Raw genomic sequence first — 18,835 nt, 5'->3', positions numbered from 1 at the left:
GTTCAAGACCAGTCTGGCCAACGTGGTGAAACCTGTCTCTACTAAAAATACAAAAAATTAACTGGGCATGGTGGCGTGCGCCTGTAGCACGGCTACTCGGGAGGCTGAGGCACAAGAATCACTTGAGTCTGGGAGGTGGAGGTTGCAGTGAGCTGAGATCGTGCCACTGCATTCCAACCTAGGCGACAGAGAGAGACACCATCTCAAAACAAAACAAAACAAACCCTGGTTTTATACCAGTTTTATAAAAAAAGCTTAAGCTGTTTTTAAAATATTATAGTAATCCATAATCGTAGGTGGAAAATATAACTGAATCAGATAATGGGCTAACTTTTTAAGAGAAGAAAGGATTTTAAGTAGATGAGCTCCGAACAGGATGACAACAGGTTTATGTGTGTAATTCTCAATCATGCCCATTCCATTCCCTGAGTTTTAGCTGATACATTCTATGGTCATGTAGTTGTGAACAAATTAAAGTCTCAATTTTTGCAAAGAAAAGCTTTCATCAGAACACTCAATGTGCAGAACTAGCTTCTCATTTGTAAGTCAACTAGAAATAAAAAAATGGAAAAAAATTCTAATTTGCTATATGTCTAGTCATAGAACTAGGAAATGATTACTTGAAAATCTGAACATATTTAAAAGTAGAATATGGAGCTGGGAGTGGAAGCTCACACCTGTACTCCGAGTGCTTTGGGAGACCAAGAAGGGAGGATTCTTGAGGCCAGGAGTTTGAGATTGGCCTGGGCAATATAGTGAGATCCCTTCTCCACAGAAAGTTTTAAAAAATTAGCTGGGTGTAGTGGCATGTGCCTGTAGACTCAGATACTTGGGAAGCTGAGGTGGCAGGATCATATGCACTGAGGAGTTTGAGGTTATAGTAGGTCATGTTCATGCCACTGCACTCCAGCCTGGGTGACAGAGTTAAGACTCTGTCTCTAAAAAAAGAAAAAAGAATATACTCTGTTACTAATTTTTTAGCATTATGGAGGGTAAGCACACATAAAGTCCTCTGGTCACCATCGGAAACAGAATATAAAAAGGGTCACTGATAGGACCTTCTGTAGACTGGTTATCTCTAGTTTAATAATAAGGCAGCGTATCTATGGTCTATGCCAAAGTAAGTTTGCAGTTTCATAAAGTTTTCCATTAGTAGCTATAAACAGAAAAGGTAGTAACCTTTAATTTTTGCAGTGAACTGAGTCTGGTATAGAGGCAATGCTTGGGAAGATCCTTTGATACCAAGTAGCTGCCAGTTTCTTCAGGTGTGCCTTTATTTGCATCTTTTGGATCAATATCTAGATCCTGTAAAAAAAAAAAAAAATTAGGGACTGTTAATAATGAAATCAATGAAAGCCACAATATAATCTAGTACATAAGACATCTTAACTGATATTATCCTCTCGTGAATTTTGGCCTCTCGTGAATTTTGATAATCCCAAAATTATCCAGGACTAAACAATGAAAACAACAATCTATAGTTATAATAGGAATTCTCAATTCTGTACTAAGCCATTTAAAAAGTAAAGTGAGCTCTGAAAGAGCTTCCTTTCAAATGATTCCTAGAAATGCTTCTTGAGCTACTCAAGTTTCCTCTTAAGCAGAGAGAGCCCCATTAGTGTTTGACTCCTGGATTCTCTCCTCTTAATCATCACTTTTGGGAAGGTGCAGGGAAATTTATATGATTAGAATATTTAAGAAGGATAAATAAACAGGCTTTTCCTTTTTCTTCTTTTAGAGCCAACCCAATGGCCAAGAGTAAGAGGGTTCTGCTGCTCCAGTGAGAAGCCCACAGGCCCCCAGCTTGCTCAGTACCTCAGGAAGCCTATCTGGGCTCCGTACTGCTGAGACTGGAGGTGTGGGGTGGCCACTCAATTCTGGGGTTTGGTGCTAGACCATTTACTCTGACATGAAGCAATATCCTCCACAAAGCCTCTATCAGTAATCAAAGTGATATTTTGGGTTTCTGCTTGTCTTACTCCTTGCTTGCTTCTCAGTTTGTCACACTCATGTAGGAAAGAGGGGTACTATTTACTGGCTTCTTTAGACCAATGTAAAATAACTATCAAACCTAAATGTTTGAAAAGAGCAGAACTAGATTTCTATTATTCCAGCATATGACCATACCTTAACAAGACTTAAAAACTACTGTTTCCAATATAAGTTATAACTGTTTAAAAGGAAATTATTCTTGACATATTTATAGCACATTTTATTCCTTCCCATTGGCTCTCCTGTTTAGGATATAAGAAATTAGAGGCATCCTTCCTGAGTGAACTTTAGACCTTTCTAAATCTCATAAACTTAAGGTATTTTGGCAATTAGTAAATATTATGATCAGTGTTACTAAACTATAAATATATACACTTATATATAAATATATATATTTCCTTTATATTTACCATCAACTTTAAGTTTTAAAAAATTTAGTCTTTAATAAGTGAGAATATATCACTGTATTTTAAATAAAAGAAGAGACTCACAAGTGGAAAATCGGTAACATAGGCATCACACATTATTATCTCCGGTGGTTTGTAAACTATACTTGTATAGATGATCATGACATTGGAAAACTCAGCTGCAAATCCTAATTGAATCTGAACACCACAGTCAAACTTAAGACACATACTTTCTGGAAGTTCTGAAAAAGAACAATAAGAACAACTTTGGTAGGTTTTCTGATGATAAGAGGCAAATGTTTATGGAGGAGAATATAGTTAGCATTTCTTTTGCTTAAAAACATGATTTACATTGTTTAAACACATACAATTTAAAAAATAATGCTCAATATTCTGCTGGCCAAACAAAGTCTTTCATTTACCATTTGTTTATAGTTCTTATCCAACTGTATATATAATTTTTATTGTGGCAATCAAAAATATGCATACAATTTTAGATAAATTTTCACTGTTGCCTCAATGTATATGACCAGAATTTTTAATAAAGCACAATGTCACTGAACAGCCACATTATAGTTTGTTACCTTTAACCATTCTGTTAACTCTTGAATATTTATAATACCTCTGGGTTTTATTGTTTTTCTATCATAGTTAATATTTATACATACGTAATGCTTTAAGATTGTTAGATAAAGCTATGTGATTGTTCCTTTACATATGGGACAAATTATTTTCAATTTGCATGGAATATAAAGTTTAACATGTCCAAAACAGAGTATTAATTTTTAAAACATTTGTCTACTTGATGGTATTAAAAAGCAGAAAGATACCATCAGTTTTAATTATTCCTTAATTACTTACATTAGCCATTTAAAAAATTTTTCTCTATACTTCCAGCAGTGTGGATTGTTGAATTTGCATCGTTTGCTTGTTTACTGAGGAGGGTCTTAATTTTTTTTCTCTTATTTGTTACAAATATTTTCTATATGACCTTTTCATTTTGTTTTATGAAGTTTCGTTTATTGTTGATCTTTACTACCGTAATTTTGCTATTTGTTGTTTAGATCTTTTTTAGAGAAAAGACATTCAATTACTTATCCAGTTATCTGGAATGGTGAGATATTTATAGCATTTTACATTTTAATGTGCTTTAATATGTTAATTTACTAAAAATATGTATTAGAGAATAAATTCTTTTTTTGAGACTGAGTTTTGCTCTTGTTGCCCAGGCTGGAGTGCAATGGCGTGACCTCAGCTTACTGCAAACTCCGACTCCCAGGTTCAAGTGATTCTCCTGGCTCAGCCTCCAGAGTAGCTGGGATTACAGGCACCTGCCACCATGACCAGCTAATTTTTTGTATTTTTAGTAGAGATGGAGTTTCACCATGTTGGCCAGGCTGGTCTTGAACCCCTGACCTCAGGTGATCTACCCACCTTGGCCTCCCAAAGTGCTGGGATTACAGATGTGAGCCACCACACCTGGCCAAGAACAAAAATTATTATTTATGAAAATAAAGATATTTTATAGAAGTTCATTAAATACAATTATTTTTCAATTATCTATAAGAGACTCACAGAATAGATACTTGGACTCAGAAAATCCAAAATTATTTCAATTGGTAATTTAAACTTATTTTTTCATTAAACCATACACAATTACCAAAAGGTAATTAAGCTACAGATTGATTTTCACGTCATCTTCTCTGCTGATCACTCAACTTACTGATCAAGTGTCCAAGAGAGGATGCTCAGTTATATGAATAATCAAAAGTACAGAGGACTTGTCGAGTGCCATGCATTTCTACCTACGCACTCATTCAATCCCAATAACCTATGAGGCAGGTACTATTTCTTTTTCTTTTCGAGACAGAGTCTCGCTCTGTCGCCCAGACTGGAGTGCAGTGGGACAATCTCTGCTCACTGCACTGCAACCTCCACCTCTCAGGTTCAAGAGATTCTCTTGCCTCAGCCACCCTAGTAGTTGGGATTACAGGCACGCGCCACCACACCCCGCTAACTTTTTGTATTTTTAGTAGAGACGAGGTTTTGCCATGTTGTCCAGGCTGGTGTCTAACTCCTGACCTCAGGTGATCCACCTGCCTTGGCCTCCCAAAGTGCTGGGATTACAGGTGTGAGCGACCACACCCAGCCTGAAGCAGGTACCATTTCTTATTTACATGTTATAGATAACATGTTCATAGAGTGGTAGAGACTGGATCAGAACCCAATCCATGATTTTCGACAGGTCACAATATAGGAGAATCTAAAGGATTGTGTATTAGACAAATGGAAACTCAACCTATTTTAAAAATAGAAAAATTTTTAAGTGGTCATTTAAATTTTACCAATAGTGACAATAATGGGCTAAATAATTTGATATTTCTAAATCAAATAAACCAGTGTAATATCCATAATTGAAATATTTGTTTGGTTTGAGATTTGCCTAGCAGGCCAAAATATTTTCACTGTAAAACTGGCAGGAAAGTTATTTATTCAGAAGAAACTTTATGATTTAACTTAAGTATATTGTAGATCTAACAAAAAATAGGCTTTACCGTACCATGAGCCTTGGCCCACTGTAGATTCCGCACAAGAGATTCAGCAGAATATTCTGTTCCCTGTATTGGATCAGTAAGTGCTCTCTTCTCAGATAAACTACTTCGAATCTCTAGAGCCTGTTTGCCTTTGGTAAGGTGACACTTACCCATATCTAAAAGATATGAAAATAAATATTATTTTTAAGACCACCAATTCTTATGTTTTAAATATTTAGGCTAAGAACTATCCTACATTATCAGGTTATATTCTCAGTATCATTTATTCACTCAACAAATATTTCCTGAGCACCTATTATGTGCCGGACATATCAGGCATGTTTTAATTTTTACTCGTGTAAGTGTTCATAAATAGTATATGCCAATGTTTTAGGTTTTTGAATTCAACAAAAATGTTCTATGTATGTCTTTGTAATGTGCCATTTTCATTCAACATGTTTTAGATAGACTAATTTATATGGATACACATCAGTTTAAATTTAGAAGTATATTATTTAAGTTATAGTTTATCCTACTTCTGTCTACTATGTTATAAATTAACAATAGTAAGGTTCTTTTTTTAAAAAAAGAGACAAAATTATATAGTGATCCAGAACTAAGTCTAAGTTAAATCAACATGTTGGGGGTTAAAAGGAGATACCAAGTATTGTAGGAGTACATTAAAATTATTATTTGTTAGAGAAGAAAAGATATAAATACAATTTTTTAAAAAAAGATAAGAAAATGAGCCAAATCAAAAAATTAGATGGTTAAAACAGGTACAAAAAATAACAAATGTAAATTAACTAAATTTTCTCATTAAAAGACCAAGATTATCAGATTGGATTTTAAACAATCTCTTATATGGTGCCTCCAAAAGCTACAGCAAAGCAGAATGACATGAAATGTTTGAAAGTAAAAGTATAGAGAAGCAGGCTAGCCTAGGGGTTAAGAGTAGGAAAGTAAAAGTGTAAAAAATAGCATACTAGGTCAACAAAAAGGAAGTTGGTGTGGCTCTGTTAGTATGATACAAAAAGAGAAGAAGCATTTGAAATGGAGGCATCACTACATAATGATAAAGGTTCAATAAGAAAATATAAACATTTAAAACACAAAAATAGTCACTATATATGAAGTAAAAAGTGCTAGAACTACAAGAAAATTTGGTAAATTGAGAGATTTCAACATCTCAATTATTGATCAAAGAGACAATCAGCAGAAATATAGAACTGCACAAAACAATAAAAATTAATACGCCAAACCTAATGGGCATACATAGAGTTCTGCAACCAGTTACTATAAAAATATCCATTTTTCTCAAGTACACATGCAAAATTTACAAAATTTCATCTTTTACTTGGCCATAATGAAAACCTCCACAAATTTCAAAGCATAGCAATTAGACAATTATTCGATCACAAAGCAATTAAGGTAGAAATAAAAAGCAAAAAGTGAAATGAAAATTCCTGCCATATTCGAAAATTAAAGATAATATTATATAACTTAAAGGTCAAAGAAAAAAAAAGTCAACTAAAAAAAATCCCTAAACTTATAGGATGTGTGATGAAAGTGATGTTTTAAGAGAAATGTAAAGCCTTAGAAACTTAAATTGGAAAAAATAGGCTAAAAGTGAATGAACTACGATGATGTTAGAAAAAGAAATAATAAATGCAAGGCAAGACATAAATAAACAGCAGAAGTTAATGATTCAGAAAACAATGAAAAAGTAGAAGAAATCAACAGAGTCAAAGACTGGTTCTTCAAAATGAAATAGCACAATTGGCAAAAGCTGGCAATAAATAAAAAAGGAAAGTAGGTACAAGTAATACTGATGAAAACGGATATATAACTACGGATAAGGCAGAGATTAAAGAATACTATTAGAAATATAAGCAACTAAATGACAACAAATTTGAAAGCTGCCCAAATTCCTAGGAAAATATAACTTATCAAAATTGACTCAAGAAATGAAAAGCCTATATGGTACAAGAAATATTCAAGATATCGAACCAGTGGTTAAAAATCTTCTACCAAAAAAATAAACCAGGTTGGTTTATAGGCAAGTTCTACCATAAACATTAGGGAACAGATCATAATTTATACAAAAGTTCCCAGTAAACAACAGGGTGTACTTCTTCTGTATTAGAGTTCTCCAGAGAAGCAGTACCAACAAGATGGGCGCATGCGTACACGTACACGTGTGTGTGTGTGTGTGTGTGTGTATGTGTGTACATAGAGGGACAGTGAGAAGAAGGGACTGACTTAAGGTATTGGTTTATGAATTGTGGTGGTGCAAGTCTGAAACCTGCAGGCAGGCAGGCTGGGGATGCAGAGGAGAGTTGTAGTTTGAGCCCCAGAGGCGGGCTGCTGGCAAACTCCATGCTTGTGGGAGGTCAGTCTTTGCTCCATTAAGGCCTTCAGCTAACTGAATGAGGCCCATTCACATTATGGAGAGCAATCTACTTTACTGAAAGTCCATCAATTTAAACTTTAATCTTATACAGAATAATGTTGGATCCATCACCTAGAAACATCTTGAATAATGCTGGACTAAATATCTTGGCACTGAGGCCTGGCAAAAGTTGACATAAAATCAACCATCACAACCTCCATCTCATTCCACAAGGCCTACACTACATTCTATCAGATAACACTGATACTCTGTATGCCATTGATACTGATAACACTGATACCACTAAATACTAATTTTATTTTCTCATAAAATTAAACCAAATACTATAAGAAAGTAAAATTACAGGCCCATTTCTCATATGAATATAGATATGAAAATTCTAAACAGAATGATGGCAAATTAAATCTAGTAGTGTATTAAAAATATACATCCCAATGAAAGTGATTTACCTCAAGTTGGATTAATGTTAGACTATCTATAAATTTAACTCACCATATTAAGAAATTGAAAGAAAAGAAACATCTTTTCTTCTTCATAGCTGCAGAAAAACCATTTAATCTTGTTCATTTATTCATAATAAAAATTTTCAAAAAAATTGAGAACGTCCTTAACCTGATAAAGAGTGTTAATAAAAAACTTACAATATTATTCTAAATGTGAAAACATTAGCAGTATTTCCTTTAAAGTCAGAAACAAGACAAGGATGCCCACAACTACCTATTCAATAGTGTCTTAGCGGTCCTCGCTAGTATTATATCAAGAACACATACAACATTCCTCTAAATCAATAAGCCAACACACACACACACACACACAGAAGAATGCACAAATGACATAAAAAGATGTTTCACATAAGATATACATATAGCTATTAAAATATGAACAATGTTCAATATCACATGAGATACTATTTAACATTTGGCAAAAATAAAAAAGTCTGACTATCAAGTGATGGAGAGAGTACAGATTCACATTATCCCTTGCTGGCCGTGGGAAGTAGGGTAAGTGTAGACTCGGCAACCACTTTACAAAACTGTCTGGCATTCTCTCTTAAAATGGAATACTGTCACACCCTATGACCCAGCAATTCCAAGTTGTAGAATTATACTGCAAAGAAATTCATGCATACATATTCCAGGAGACATATACAAGACTGTTAATGATAGCACTGTTAACATTAGCAAAAACCTACAACTAACTCAAATGCTCACCAACACAGGAGAGTAGTTGAAAAAAACTGTAGTATATTTGCATAACAGAATATTACATAGCAGTTAAAAACTACAGTCATGCAACAATATGGATCAATCTTAGCAACATAATATTAACTAAAAAAATCTAGTCCCAAAAGACTACATAGAGCATAATACCTTTTTATGAAGTTAAAAACAAAACTACGCATACTTTTTTGGGTATATATAAACTCAATAAAACTATGTAAAACGAAAAAGGAATAAGTTTAGAATGGTAGTTATCATGGAGTGGGGGAAGGGAAAAGAGGGGTCCTATAATTAGATGTAGGTTACTTCAAGGTCCTATATTCATATCGAACATCTACTCACAATGAAAACCCTCAGTAGTATGTTCAACACTTCTAATAATAATGCTGTCCTGAATAGTACAAAAATAAAAGTCGCGTTACAGATTGATGGCTGTAGCATTATAACAACCAATTTTCCTCATATTTTGTTTTCCTTGCACACAGTTGAAATTGGTAAGGTGGGCCGGGCGTGGTGGCTCACGTCTGTAATCCCAGAACTTTGGGAGGCTGAGGCCGGTGAATCACTTGAGGCCAGGAGTTCGAGACAGGCCTGGCCAACATGGCGAAACCCTATCTCTACCAAAAATACAAAAATTAGCCGGACATGGTGGTGCATGCCTTTAGTCCCAGCTACCTGGGAGGCTGTGGCAAGAGAATCACTTGAACCTGGGAGGTGGACGTTGCAGTAAGCCAAGATCATGCCACTGCACTCTAGCCTGCGTGACAGAGACTCTGTCGTCTCACACAAAGAAACCAAAAAATTAAAAAAGAAATTGGTAACATGTTTATTTTCCCCTTCAACTGCTTGGCTTATAATCTCTGAATACTTTTCTCCCTTTGGAATTTTTTTTTTTTTTTTGAGACGGGGCTCGCTCTGTCACACATGCTGGAGAGCAGTGGTGTGATCATACCTACTACAGTCTCAAACTCCCAGGCTCGAGCAATCCTCCCACCTAAGTCTCACGAGTAGCTGGCACTGCAGGTGCACACCATAATGCCTGGCTAATTTTTTAAATTTTTATAGAGATGGGGGGTCTGACAATGTTGCCTAGGTTGGTCTCAAACTTCTGTGTTCAAGTGATTCTCCTGCCTCAGCCTCCCCAAATGCTGGGATTACAGGCATGAGCCACTGTACCTGGCCCCAAATAATTTTTTTTTAAATTGAGATGGGGTCTTGCTGTGTTGCCCAGACTGGTCTTGAATTCCTGGGCTCAAGCAATCCTCCTACCTCAGCCTCCCAAACTGCTGGGATTACAGGTGTGAGCCACCATGCCCAGCCATGGAATGAGTTTCAATTAAGTAATCTGGAAGATCCAAAGGGAGAAACAGCAAAGTTTTGTTTCAAAATTGGATGACTTGTGAAAAATTTCATACAACTACTTTTGCTCTTTACTACTAAGACAGGGGTCAGACACAAAGCATCCAAAACTCAAAATAAGGGATAGATTTAACTGTATTATTTATCATGATACTATTAGGCCTTTACTTATTTTGTACAATGAGTGGGCCGTTACCCACAAAGGGCACAATGTGCACGGCACTGAGCTGAGTGTGCTCCATGTACACTACAGGGTCTTCCTGCCTGGGCAATTCTGGTTAAGCAGACATGATAGGACTGAAGAAGATCAGCGAAAAGCGAAACTGTCTAAGATGTTTATAAGAAGTTCAAATATCCTCACAGCACATATCGGGATGCCATTCATTGCTATGACAATTTGGTAAATATCATATGTGAGTGAGCATGGTGCTTTTTATTAAGTTTTAAAATAGTTAAAATGGACGTAAAAATGAAATTGAAATAAAACACTGTAGAGTTTCTGGAGCACCTTACTGGATCTCAGTTTGAATATAACTGACATAATCCAAAGGTTTTCTTTCTTTCTTTTTTTTTTTTTTTTTTTTTTTTAAGCAGCAGAGCCTTTCCTTCAAATGTAAGCTTCAGAAGAAGCCTAATGTAGAAAACAAATAAAAGTGGAACTTCTCTGGATGAAGCGGGAGGGTGGCAGGAAGTCCAAAGCCCTGGCTGGTTATGTTAAATGGAAAAGTGGCTAAGTCAAGTGATCTAAAATAGCTACACAGATAAAAACATGAAAATAAATATGGCTGACAGTTGGTCAAACACCTTATACCCAAACTGCCATCACTGGAACATCCATGAAACTCCATTTTCTAGTGGTGCCAGTTTGTAAAATAATTTCTTCTTTTTTATTTTTTATTTTGAAGACAGGGTCTCGCTATGTTGCCTAGGCTGGTCTTGAACTCTTGGCCTTAAGTGATCCTCCTGCCTCAGCTTCCCAAAGTGCTGGGATTACAGGCTTGAGCCACCATGCCTGGCCAAGTTACCTTCTTTTTGCTATGGCTTATAAAATGTTTTTTCAAAAAACACAGTGCAATCTACTGAAATAATAGGTACTTGTTCAGCATGTGACATATGCACAGCATTATACCAGCAGGCAGGGAGAAGAGACAGAAATGGAAGATGTGGCATTAGACCCCCTAGGATCACATCCTTAAATCAGGATTTAAAAACTACTAAGTTCATCAGGGAAAAAAATGAACTCAGCTTTTCCCAGCAGTGTCTAAAAATTTCTGTAAAGTTTTCTCTCTCCCATCCTGGGAGAGACTGCTCACTGGACAATTCCCCACCACCCCTCCATGCCACCCACCCATCCTCAAATAGGGAGATATGCCAGTACCAAGGCACTGGGCATAGCAAAGTAGAGCTCTGAGAATTCAACTTTATTAATGACTGTGCCGAGGCTTAGCCTTGTAGTCTGAGTAATGCTGCACAGATGGTGGAGAGCTAGGTCAAAAGGGAAGGAAAGATGACATTAAATAGCAGAAGTGTTGCCGAACGTTATATTCATATAAAAATTGTTTTATAAAGTAGATACTAATTCCAAACCCACATAATAAGAATAAAACAATCACCAGAGAGGGAACCCTGAATAGGTGTGTTTCCCCTGCTCTCCTTTTTCTGAGTACTTTTCTCTTTATTTTTTATTTTACCTTCTGCAACTTCATCCAGTAACACAGTGATTTTCTTATCTTCTAATAATCTGTCTTTTAAAAATTTCATAAAGATTCCATTTGCCAATCCAGAATGCTGGATTTCAAAAGCTTCTGCTCCTTGACACCTTAAAAATAGAAAAAGAAGTTAAGCCAGGCACAGAAAGGCAAATACTGTATGTTCTCACTTATATGTGGATGCTAATAAAAATGAACTCAGAGAAGCACCCAGCAGAATGGTGGTTACCAGAGGCTGGGGGGGTGGGGACAGCGTGGGGACTGTTAGTCACAGGGTACAATGTTTCAGTTAGGAAAAAAGATAAGTATTTGAGGTGATATGTGAATTATCTTGATTCAATCATTCCACATTGAATACGTACATCATAGCATATCTTTGTATCCCATAAATACATACAATTATAACTTGTCAATATCCAATAAAAATAATTTTTTAAAAAGAAAATGTTAGAAAAGCAAACACTTGCCACATGGGACTTCTGTATACACCAATAAGCTTCATTTTCTCTTCTGCCTCTCACATGACATTGATAATTAAAGAGTTAATCTTTAAGCAGGAATTACATGCCCAATTTGGGCTTAATAATTAAGATACCATGATATGGAATGCTAAAGTCGATCATTTAAAATTTTCTACGCAGAATATCAAGGAGGTAAATTTATGCCTACATGTCTATAGGTATTTTCTAGGTCTCTAATCTATAATCAAAAAACCCTCAGGGGCCAGGCACAGTGGGACATGCCTGTAATCCCAGCGACTCAGAAGGCTGAGGCAGGAGGATCGCTTGAGCCCAGGAGCAGTGAGCTATGATGGCGCCTCTGCACTCCAGCCTGGGTGACAGAGTTAAGACCCCTGCTCCTAAAAAGCAAAAACAAAAAGACATCAAACAATAAAGGAAACTTCAACGTAAACATCAAATGTTCTTACGTGGCATATCCAAACACAATATTGGCGGTGACTTTTAGTGCATCCAAGATTGGAATGGTATCATCGTAGTCATTTCTATTTAAGGGAGGCGGAGGAGGGCAGATAGAAATATGAAAAGTTAAAGAGCATTCTTAAAAGGGTATAAATAATGAGAAAATACAACAGTTTTTTAGAATACATAATTTAAAATTACAGATTCAAAATTTTACATCTAAGTAGCTACATATCTACCCAAAATAACCCACTAACTCCTTGTTAGCTTTAAAACTAGAGTTGCATTTGAACTCTGGCATTGGATTTTGATTCGTAAATGCGGAGCAAGCAAAAAATAGTAAGTCTAGAGGAATAGTCATTGGTTCTACTCCTTAGAAAGGCAATGGCAGACAAATGGGATCCAAACCTCCAAACATCTGCTTCGGCTACTCATTCCATGTCTGGAAGACCAGGACTGACTAGTGAGCAGAGATCCCAACTCCATGGGTGTTGGTTTTGTTAATTCCTGAGGGAATAACTATAGTGATTATTAAAGTCATCTAAAGGCATTCTGGAGAGTTGAATCCCCTGTAGTGAGTAAATGCCCATGCCCTTTAGTTATTCATTTGTGTTCTATAGCAAATATGAAGAGTTAAAATAATTACATATACATGGAGTAAATATATTTTCCTCTAGTTTTGTTCTTCCAGTTTCAATGTATAAACTAAAATTTACAAACGCAAATGGCTTTTAGCATTTCACAGGTTTCTCTAGTTTGTCATGGTTGATATTTAACTCCAACAATTCTTTAATAAAGATTAGAAAATTTACCTTTTCCTACACATATCCAATAAGAACACATTAAGTCCAGTTTCTTTTTCTTGCATCAATTTCAGTATATTTTGTACACACAGACAATTTTCAGACCTATATGGATTTGGAGCATCAACGGGGACCATGAAGCTGTTCCCAAAATTTTCATAACCATGTCCTGCATAATATAATAACCCTAAAAAGAGGAAAAATAAGAGAGAGGTAGATGTCAATTCTAAATGCACTCTGAACATACAGACTGCATAACTTTTTGTAGAAAAACCTTGACTTTAATTTTCTTCAAGTTGATGTGAGCATATGTAAGAAATACCCAATTATACAGACAATGTTATTTTGCATTTAAAATTACTGGCAACAGGCCAGGCATGACGGCTCACACCTATAATCCCAGCACTTTGGGAGGCCGAGGCAGGCAGATCACTTGAGGTCAGGGGTTCGAAACCAGCCTGGCCAACATGGTGAAACCCCATCTCTCCTAAAAATACAAAAATTGGCTGGGCGTGGTGGTGGGCACCTGTAATCCCAGCTACTTGGGAGACAGAGGCAGGAGAATCACTTGAACCTTGGAGGTGGAGATTGCTGTAAGCCGAGATCATGCCACTGTACTCCAGCCTGGGCGACAGAGCAAAACTCCGTCTCAAAAAAAATAAATAAATAAATAAATTACCAACAGTCTGCACTTAAAATTTGCATTTTAAGACAATATCAAAATGCTGTCTGAAGTATATCCTAATTTATAAAAGTAATATATTTGTAACCAATAGTATAATATAAAATACAATTTTATGTTATGATATATAAAAAAGAATGCAGCTAGGATTTCTCTCCTGACTCATTTGTCTCCTCCATGAAGCTAGGAGTTCTGTTAGGGCAGAGATAGTCTTACATTTATTTATTTGTGTGTTCCTGGCATAGAGCAGGAGCTTAGTAAGTATTTAACGGATGAACAAACACAATTCAGATGAATAGCAACTGCAATATGAAGTCAAGAAACTGCAGGTATTACCATAAACAGTTAAGGGTTATTAAAATATAAATATAGTTTTATAATCAGAGATGGGAAATCTGACTTCGCAGATTGCTATTTTTTCTTTTTGCTATGAGATATAAATATCAATCTTCCATCTAGAGTCTTTTGACTCAATAATCTAAAATTTGGGATAGTTTTAGGACTCAACAGATGAATCATATTTCCTTACTGAGAAGTGATACTATAAAAACTAACCCAAACAACTCAATGTTTTCTTGAAATTTGATTTGGCTGTAAAAAACAACAAAAATATCAGTCTGAACTTCTTCATAAAAATACTGGACAAAACACTTTTGAAGATATCCTCCCCTCTGCTTGCAATCTCTGGAGCCCACTGATTTTGCTCTCTCGATATTCTGGATTTAATGATTTCTTTACAGGGTATTTTAAAGCAAATAGTAAAAGCCATTTAGACAGGGAACCAAAAGTAGCTAATCCATTGTAATTATGGCCCCGACTCCTAGCAGAGAATGCGGCTTTGAGAATTAAAGACAGTTTGCTTCATGTGGTCCCTACAGGACAAAATCCAGGTCGTCTGCTTTTTTTGAATTTCGATTAAAATGAGAAAAATGGTTCTTTCAAATACGTTTCAGCTAAAATGAGAAAATGGATATACCCATTTTCAAGTGTGGGTTTATACTACAGCTCATGTGTGCACTGGAAGTTATCATGTAGGCACTGAGAGAAACAAAAAAGAAGGACAAAGTTCCTGACCTCTAAGCAGGGGATCAGGAGATTCATGTATCTCCATACATGAATTCACACATGATTCACACGTTTATGTTATCAAGCAACAATGAAAGTCATCACATAATTAAGTGCCATAAATCATGTTAGTGGGACAACCACCATGTACGTATGAAATGAGTAAAGTACAGAGAGGAATATCAGTATGAAGTGAAACAACAGGGGATGGTCTTAACAGAGGGAATGGCTAGAAATTTGGAAAGGCAGAGAGAGAGCGAGGTAGATTATGGGCAGGAGAACAGAAATAAACACGGATTGGACCTGGAATGAAAGCTAACAGAAAAGAGACTAGCCTAGCAAAAAACTAAATTACTGTTGTGAATGAAAATAAGACTGCACACACAGGGAATTTTAAAAAGGAGTGCACAGATAGGGAGGGTTTTAAAAATAATGACCAAAAGAATGGATTTAATTCAATAAACCACGAAGATCAGGTAAAGTGAAAAGACAACCCACACAACGGGAGAAAATATTTGCAAATCATTTATCTGATAAGGACAGCTTGTATCCAGAATAAAGAACTCTTCCACTCATCAATAAAAAGACTAATGACAGCCAGGCGCGGAGGCTCAAGCCTGTAATCCCAGCACTTTGGGAGGCCAAGGTGGGTGGATCACCTGAGGTCAGGAGTTCAAGACCAGCCTGGCCAACATGGTGAAACCCCGTTTCTACTAAAAATACAAAAATCCAGCCAAGTGTGGTGGCAGGAGCCTGTAATCCCAGCTACTTGGGAGGCTAAGGCAGGAGAATCGCTTGAACCTGGGAGGCAGAGGTTGCAGTAAGCTGAGATTGTGCCACTAGCACTCCAGCTTGGGCAAGAGAGCAAGACTCCATCTCAAAAAAAAAAAGACTAATGACTTGATTTAAAAATAGGCAAAGGATCTGATGCTTCTCCAAAGAGGATATATGAGTGGCAAATATGCACATGAAAAGATGCTCAACATCATTAGCCACTAGTGAAATGCAAATCCAAGTCATTTTAAACTCACCAGGATGACTACAATAAAAAAGACAAGAACAAGTGTTGGCAAGGATGCAGAGAAATTGGAACCCTCATTCATTTCTGGTGGCACAAATGTAAAATGGTGTAAGAACTTTGGAAACAGTTTTGCAGTTCCTCAAAAAGTTAAATATAGATTACCATATGACCCAGGAATTTCACTCCCAGGTACATACCGAAGAGAAATGGAAACTACGTCCACACAAGAATGTGTACATAAATGCTCACAGCAGTATTATTAATCATGTCCAAAAATGTCCATGAGATAAATGGATATACAAAATATAATCATATAATAGAATATTATCTAGCCCTAAAATAATGAAGTTCTAGTACATGCTACAATATGAATGAACTTTGAAAACATGCGAAGTGAAAGAAGGCAGACATAAAAGGCCACATATTGGGTGATTCCATTTATATGAAATGTCCAGAATAGGCAAATCCACAGAAACAGAAAATAGATTGGTGGTTGCCAGGGGCTGGGGTAAGGAGGAATGGGAGTGACTGTTAATGGATATGGGGTTTCTTTTTGGGGTGATGGAAATGTTCTGAAGTTAGGTAGTGGTGACTGATGCCCACTTTGTGAAGATACTGAAATCACCGAATTATACACTTTAAAAAGGGTACAACTTATACACCTCCATCAAGTATTCAAAATATAACTTTATTTTCCATCAGTCTCTTTACTGCTTCAAGAGCAAGATAAACTTATTTTTAACGTCCACAACTTTGTTCAAGTTACTCTATCTCCGTTCTATCTACCCAAACCATAACCAGTCCTCAAGGGTTATTTCCAAAGTTCAGAATCCTTAGCAAGTTACTCACCTGGTAACTACTACCTGGTAACTGGTTTGTGGCTTTCTAACACACTTCAAATTCTCCCTACTTTGAAATGCTGTAGCAGCACTTTCTGACAATCACATACTGGCTTTTCCTGACATTGTATAGTCCTATGTCTACTTAGTTTTTCTGATAAGAAATCATAATGACACTAATCTTTTACATTTACACACTCTGAGTAGCTCTTATCTGAAATGTTTGGGACCAGGAGTGTTTTGGATTTGGGATTTTCAGATTAGAGATACTCAACCTGTATAACATTTTCTTGGTTTTCAAAGGACTTTCATATACACAATCTAATTTTAATCCATATAACAACTTTAAGTGATTTCTGCCCTTATTTTATAGATGAGAAAATTAAATTACAAAGATTAAATGATTTGCTTAAAATCACAGAGTTGATGTTTTGACTCCATAGTGTTTTTTTCTCCTTGTATTAAAGGACTATAATTTTTTTTTCTTTTTTTTTTTTTGAGACGGAGTTTCACTCTTGTTGCCCAGGCTGGAGTGCAATGGTGTGATCTCGGCTCACTGCAACCTCCGCCTCCTGGGTTCAAGTGATTCTCCTGCCTCAGCCTCCCGGGTAGCTGGGATTACAGGCATACGCCACCATGCCCAGCCAATTTTGTATTTTTAGTATAGACAGGGTTTCTCCATGTTGGTCAGGCTGGTCTCAAACTCCAGACCTCAGGTGATCTGCCTGCCTCGGCCTCCCAAAGTGCTGGGATTACAGGCGTTGAGCCACCGTGCCCGGCCCGGGACTGTAATTTTCTTAGGAGGACAGATCATGATCTTTATTCACTATTATTTCCCTCAGCACATAGCATACTCCTTCATCTGGACTATAGATGTAACAAAAATAACTCAGTAAATACTTACTGAATTGCATTAAATTAACAATGCAAACCAATCAAGACAGGGTCAGATCTGGAGGTCTCTTTTCAAGGGTCTGACTTTTAGTAGAAATGGTACCATTTCAACAACTGGTATTACTTAAAGACAACTGACAGCAGGCCTGGGTGCTGCCTCCCTCATGTCAGGTAATACGTCTGGCTCCAGCAAGACTTGATTGGGGTGAAGATACAACTCTGAGGGAAGGCTTAGCTTCCATTCATCCAGGGAAAAGCTGAATGTTGTTCTGTTACATTAATGCCACATGCCCAGCCCTGCAACTGCTGAATGAAATTAAGGCACTTAACACCAAAATATTTTTTCTCTTTCCCAAAATGTCTTATGAAAAGTGTAACTATTCTGTATCAAAGTCTGCAACCAAATTATATTGAGAGGAATTAAGTACTTTTGTGTAAAATGAACTAGTCCAAATCATTTTTTTAAAAAATTTATTTATTTATTTATTTGAGACAGGGTCTTGCTCTGTTGCCCATACTGGAGTGCAGCAGTGTGATCACAGCTCACTGCAGCTTCGACCTCACAGGCTCAAGCTGTCCTCCCACCTTAGCCTCCCAAGTAGCTGGGACCACAGGCATGTGCCACCATGCCTGGCTAATTTTTAAATTTTTTGTAGAGATGAGGTCTCACTATATTGTCCAGGCTGGTCTCAAACTCCTGGGCTCAAGCAACCCTCCCACCTTAGCTTCCCACTGTTAGGATTATAGGTGTGAGCCACCGTGTGTGGCCCAAATCGTTGTTGTTGTTGTTTTTAAATTCCATCTCTAGTACTGCTTATTTATTTAGTCAACCATCCCATTACTCAAGGATAGCGGAGAAAATAGGTATTTTTTAAACAAATGTCAAAGAACTTATTGTACTTACAAATACAATTCTGCAAATTAGATCTTTAGGGAGTTTCATTTCTTGGGAGGATGATTCAGGAATATAGTCACAG

At 36.6% G+C, this 18,835-nt stretch overlaps 1 protein-coding gene across 3 annotated transcripts in view; it reads right to left on the bottom strand.

Moving 5' to 3' along the window:
- MALT1 (MALT1 paracaspase) overlaps positions 1-18,835 on the bottom strand; it is an 84,990-nt gene that overhangs the window by 7,123 nt on the left and 59,032 nt on the right. For all 3 annotated transcript variants that reach the window (XM_034943825.4, XM_034943826.4, XM_063597343.1), the window contains 6 exons: positions 13,367-13,544; positions 12,563-12,637; positions 11,617-11,744; positions 4,960-5,109; positions 2,484-2,641; positions 1,180-1,305 (listed from right to left, as the gene is read on the bottom strand). In XM_034943825.4, the coding sequence (XP_034799716.1) occupies positions 1,180-1,305; positions 2,484-2,641; positions 4,960-5,109; positions 11,617-11,744; positions 12,563-12,637; positions 13,367-13,544 (815 nt within the window). The remainder of the gene's footprint in view (positions 1-1,179; positions 1,306-2,483; positions 2,642-4,959; positions 5,110-11,616; positions 11,745-12,562; positions 12,638-13,366; positions 13,545-18,835) is intronic.

This window comes from Pan paniscus, chromosome 17 (assembly GCF_029289425.2).
Source record: "Pan paniscus chromosome 17, NHGRI_mPanPan1-v2.0_pri, whole genome shotgun sequence".
Lineage (NCBI taxonomy): Eukaryota > Metazoa > Chordata > Mammalia > Primates > Hominidae > Pan > Pan paniscus.
The sequence above is the reverse complement of the archived record's forward strand: the minus strand, read 5'-3'. Positions and strand labels throughout refer to the sequence as shown.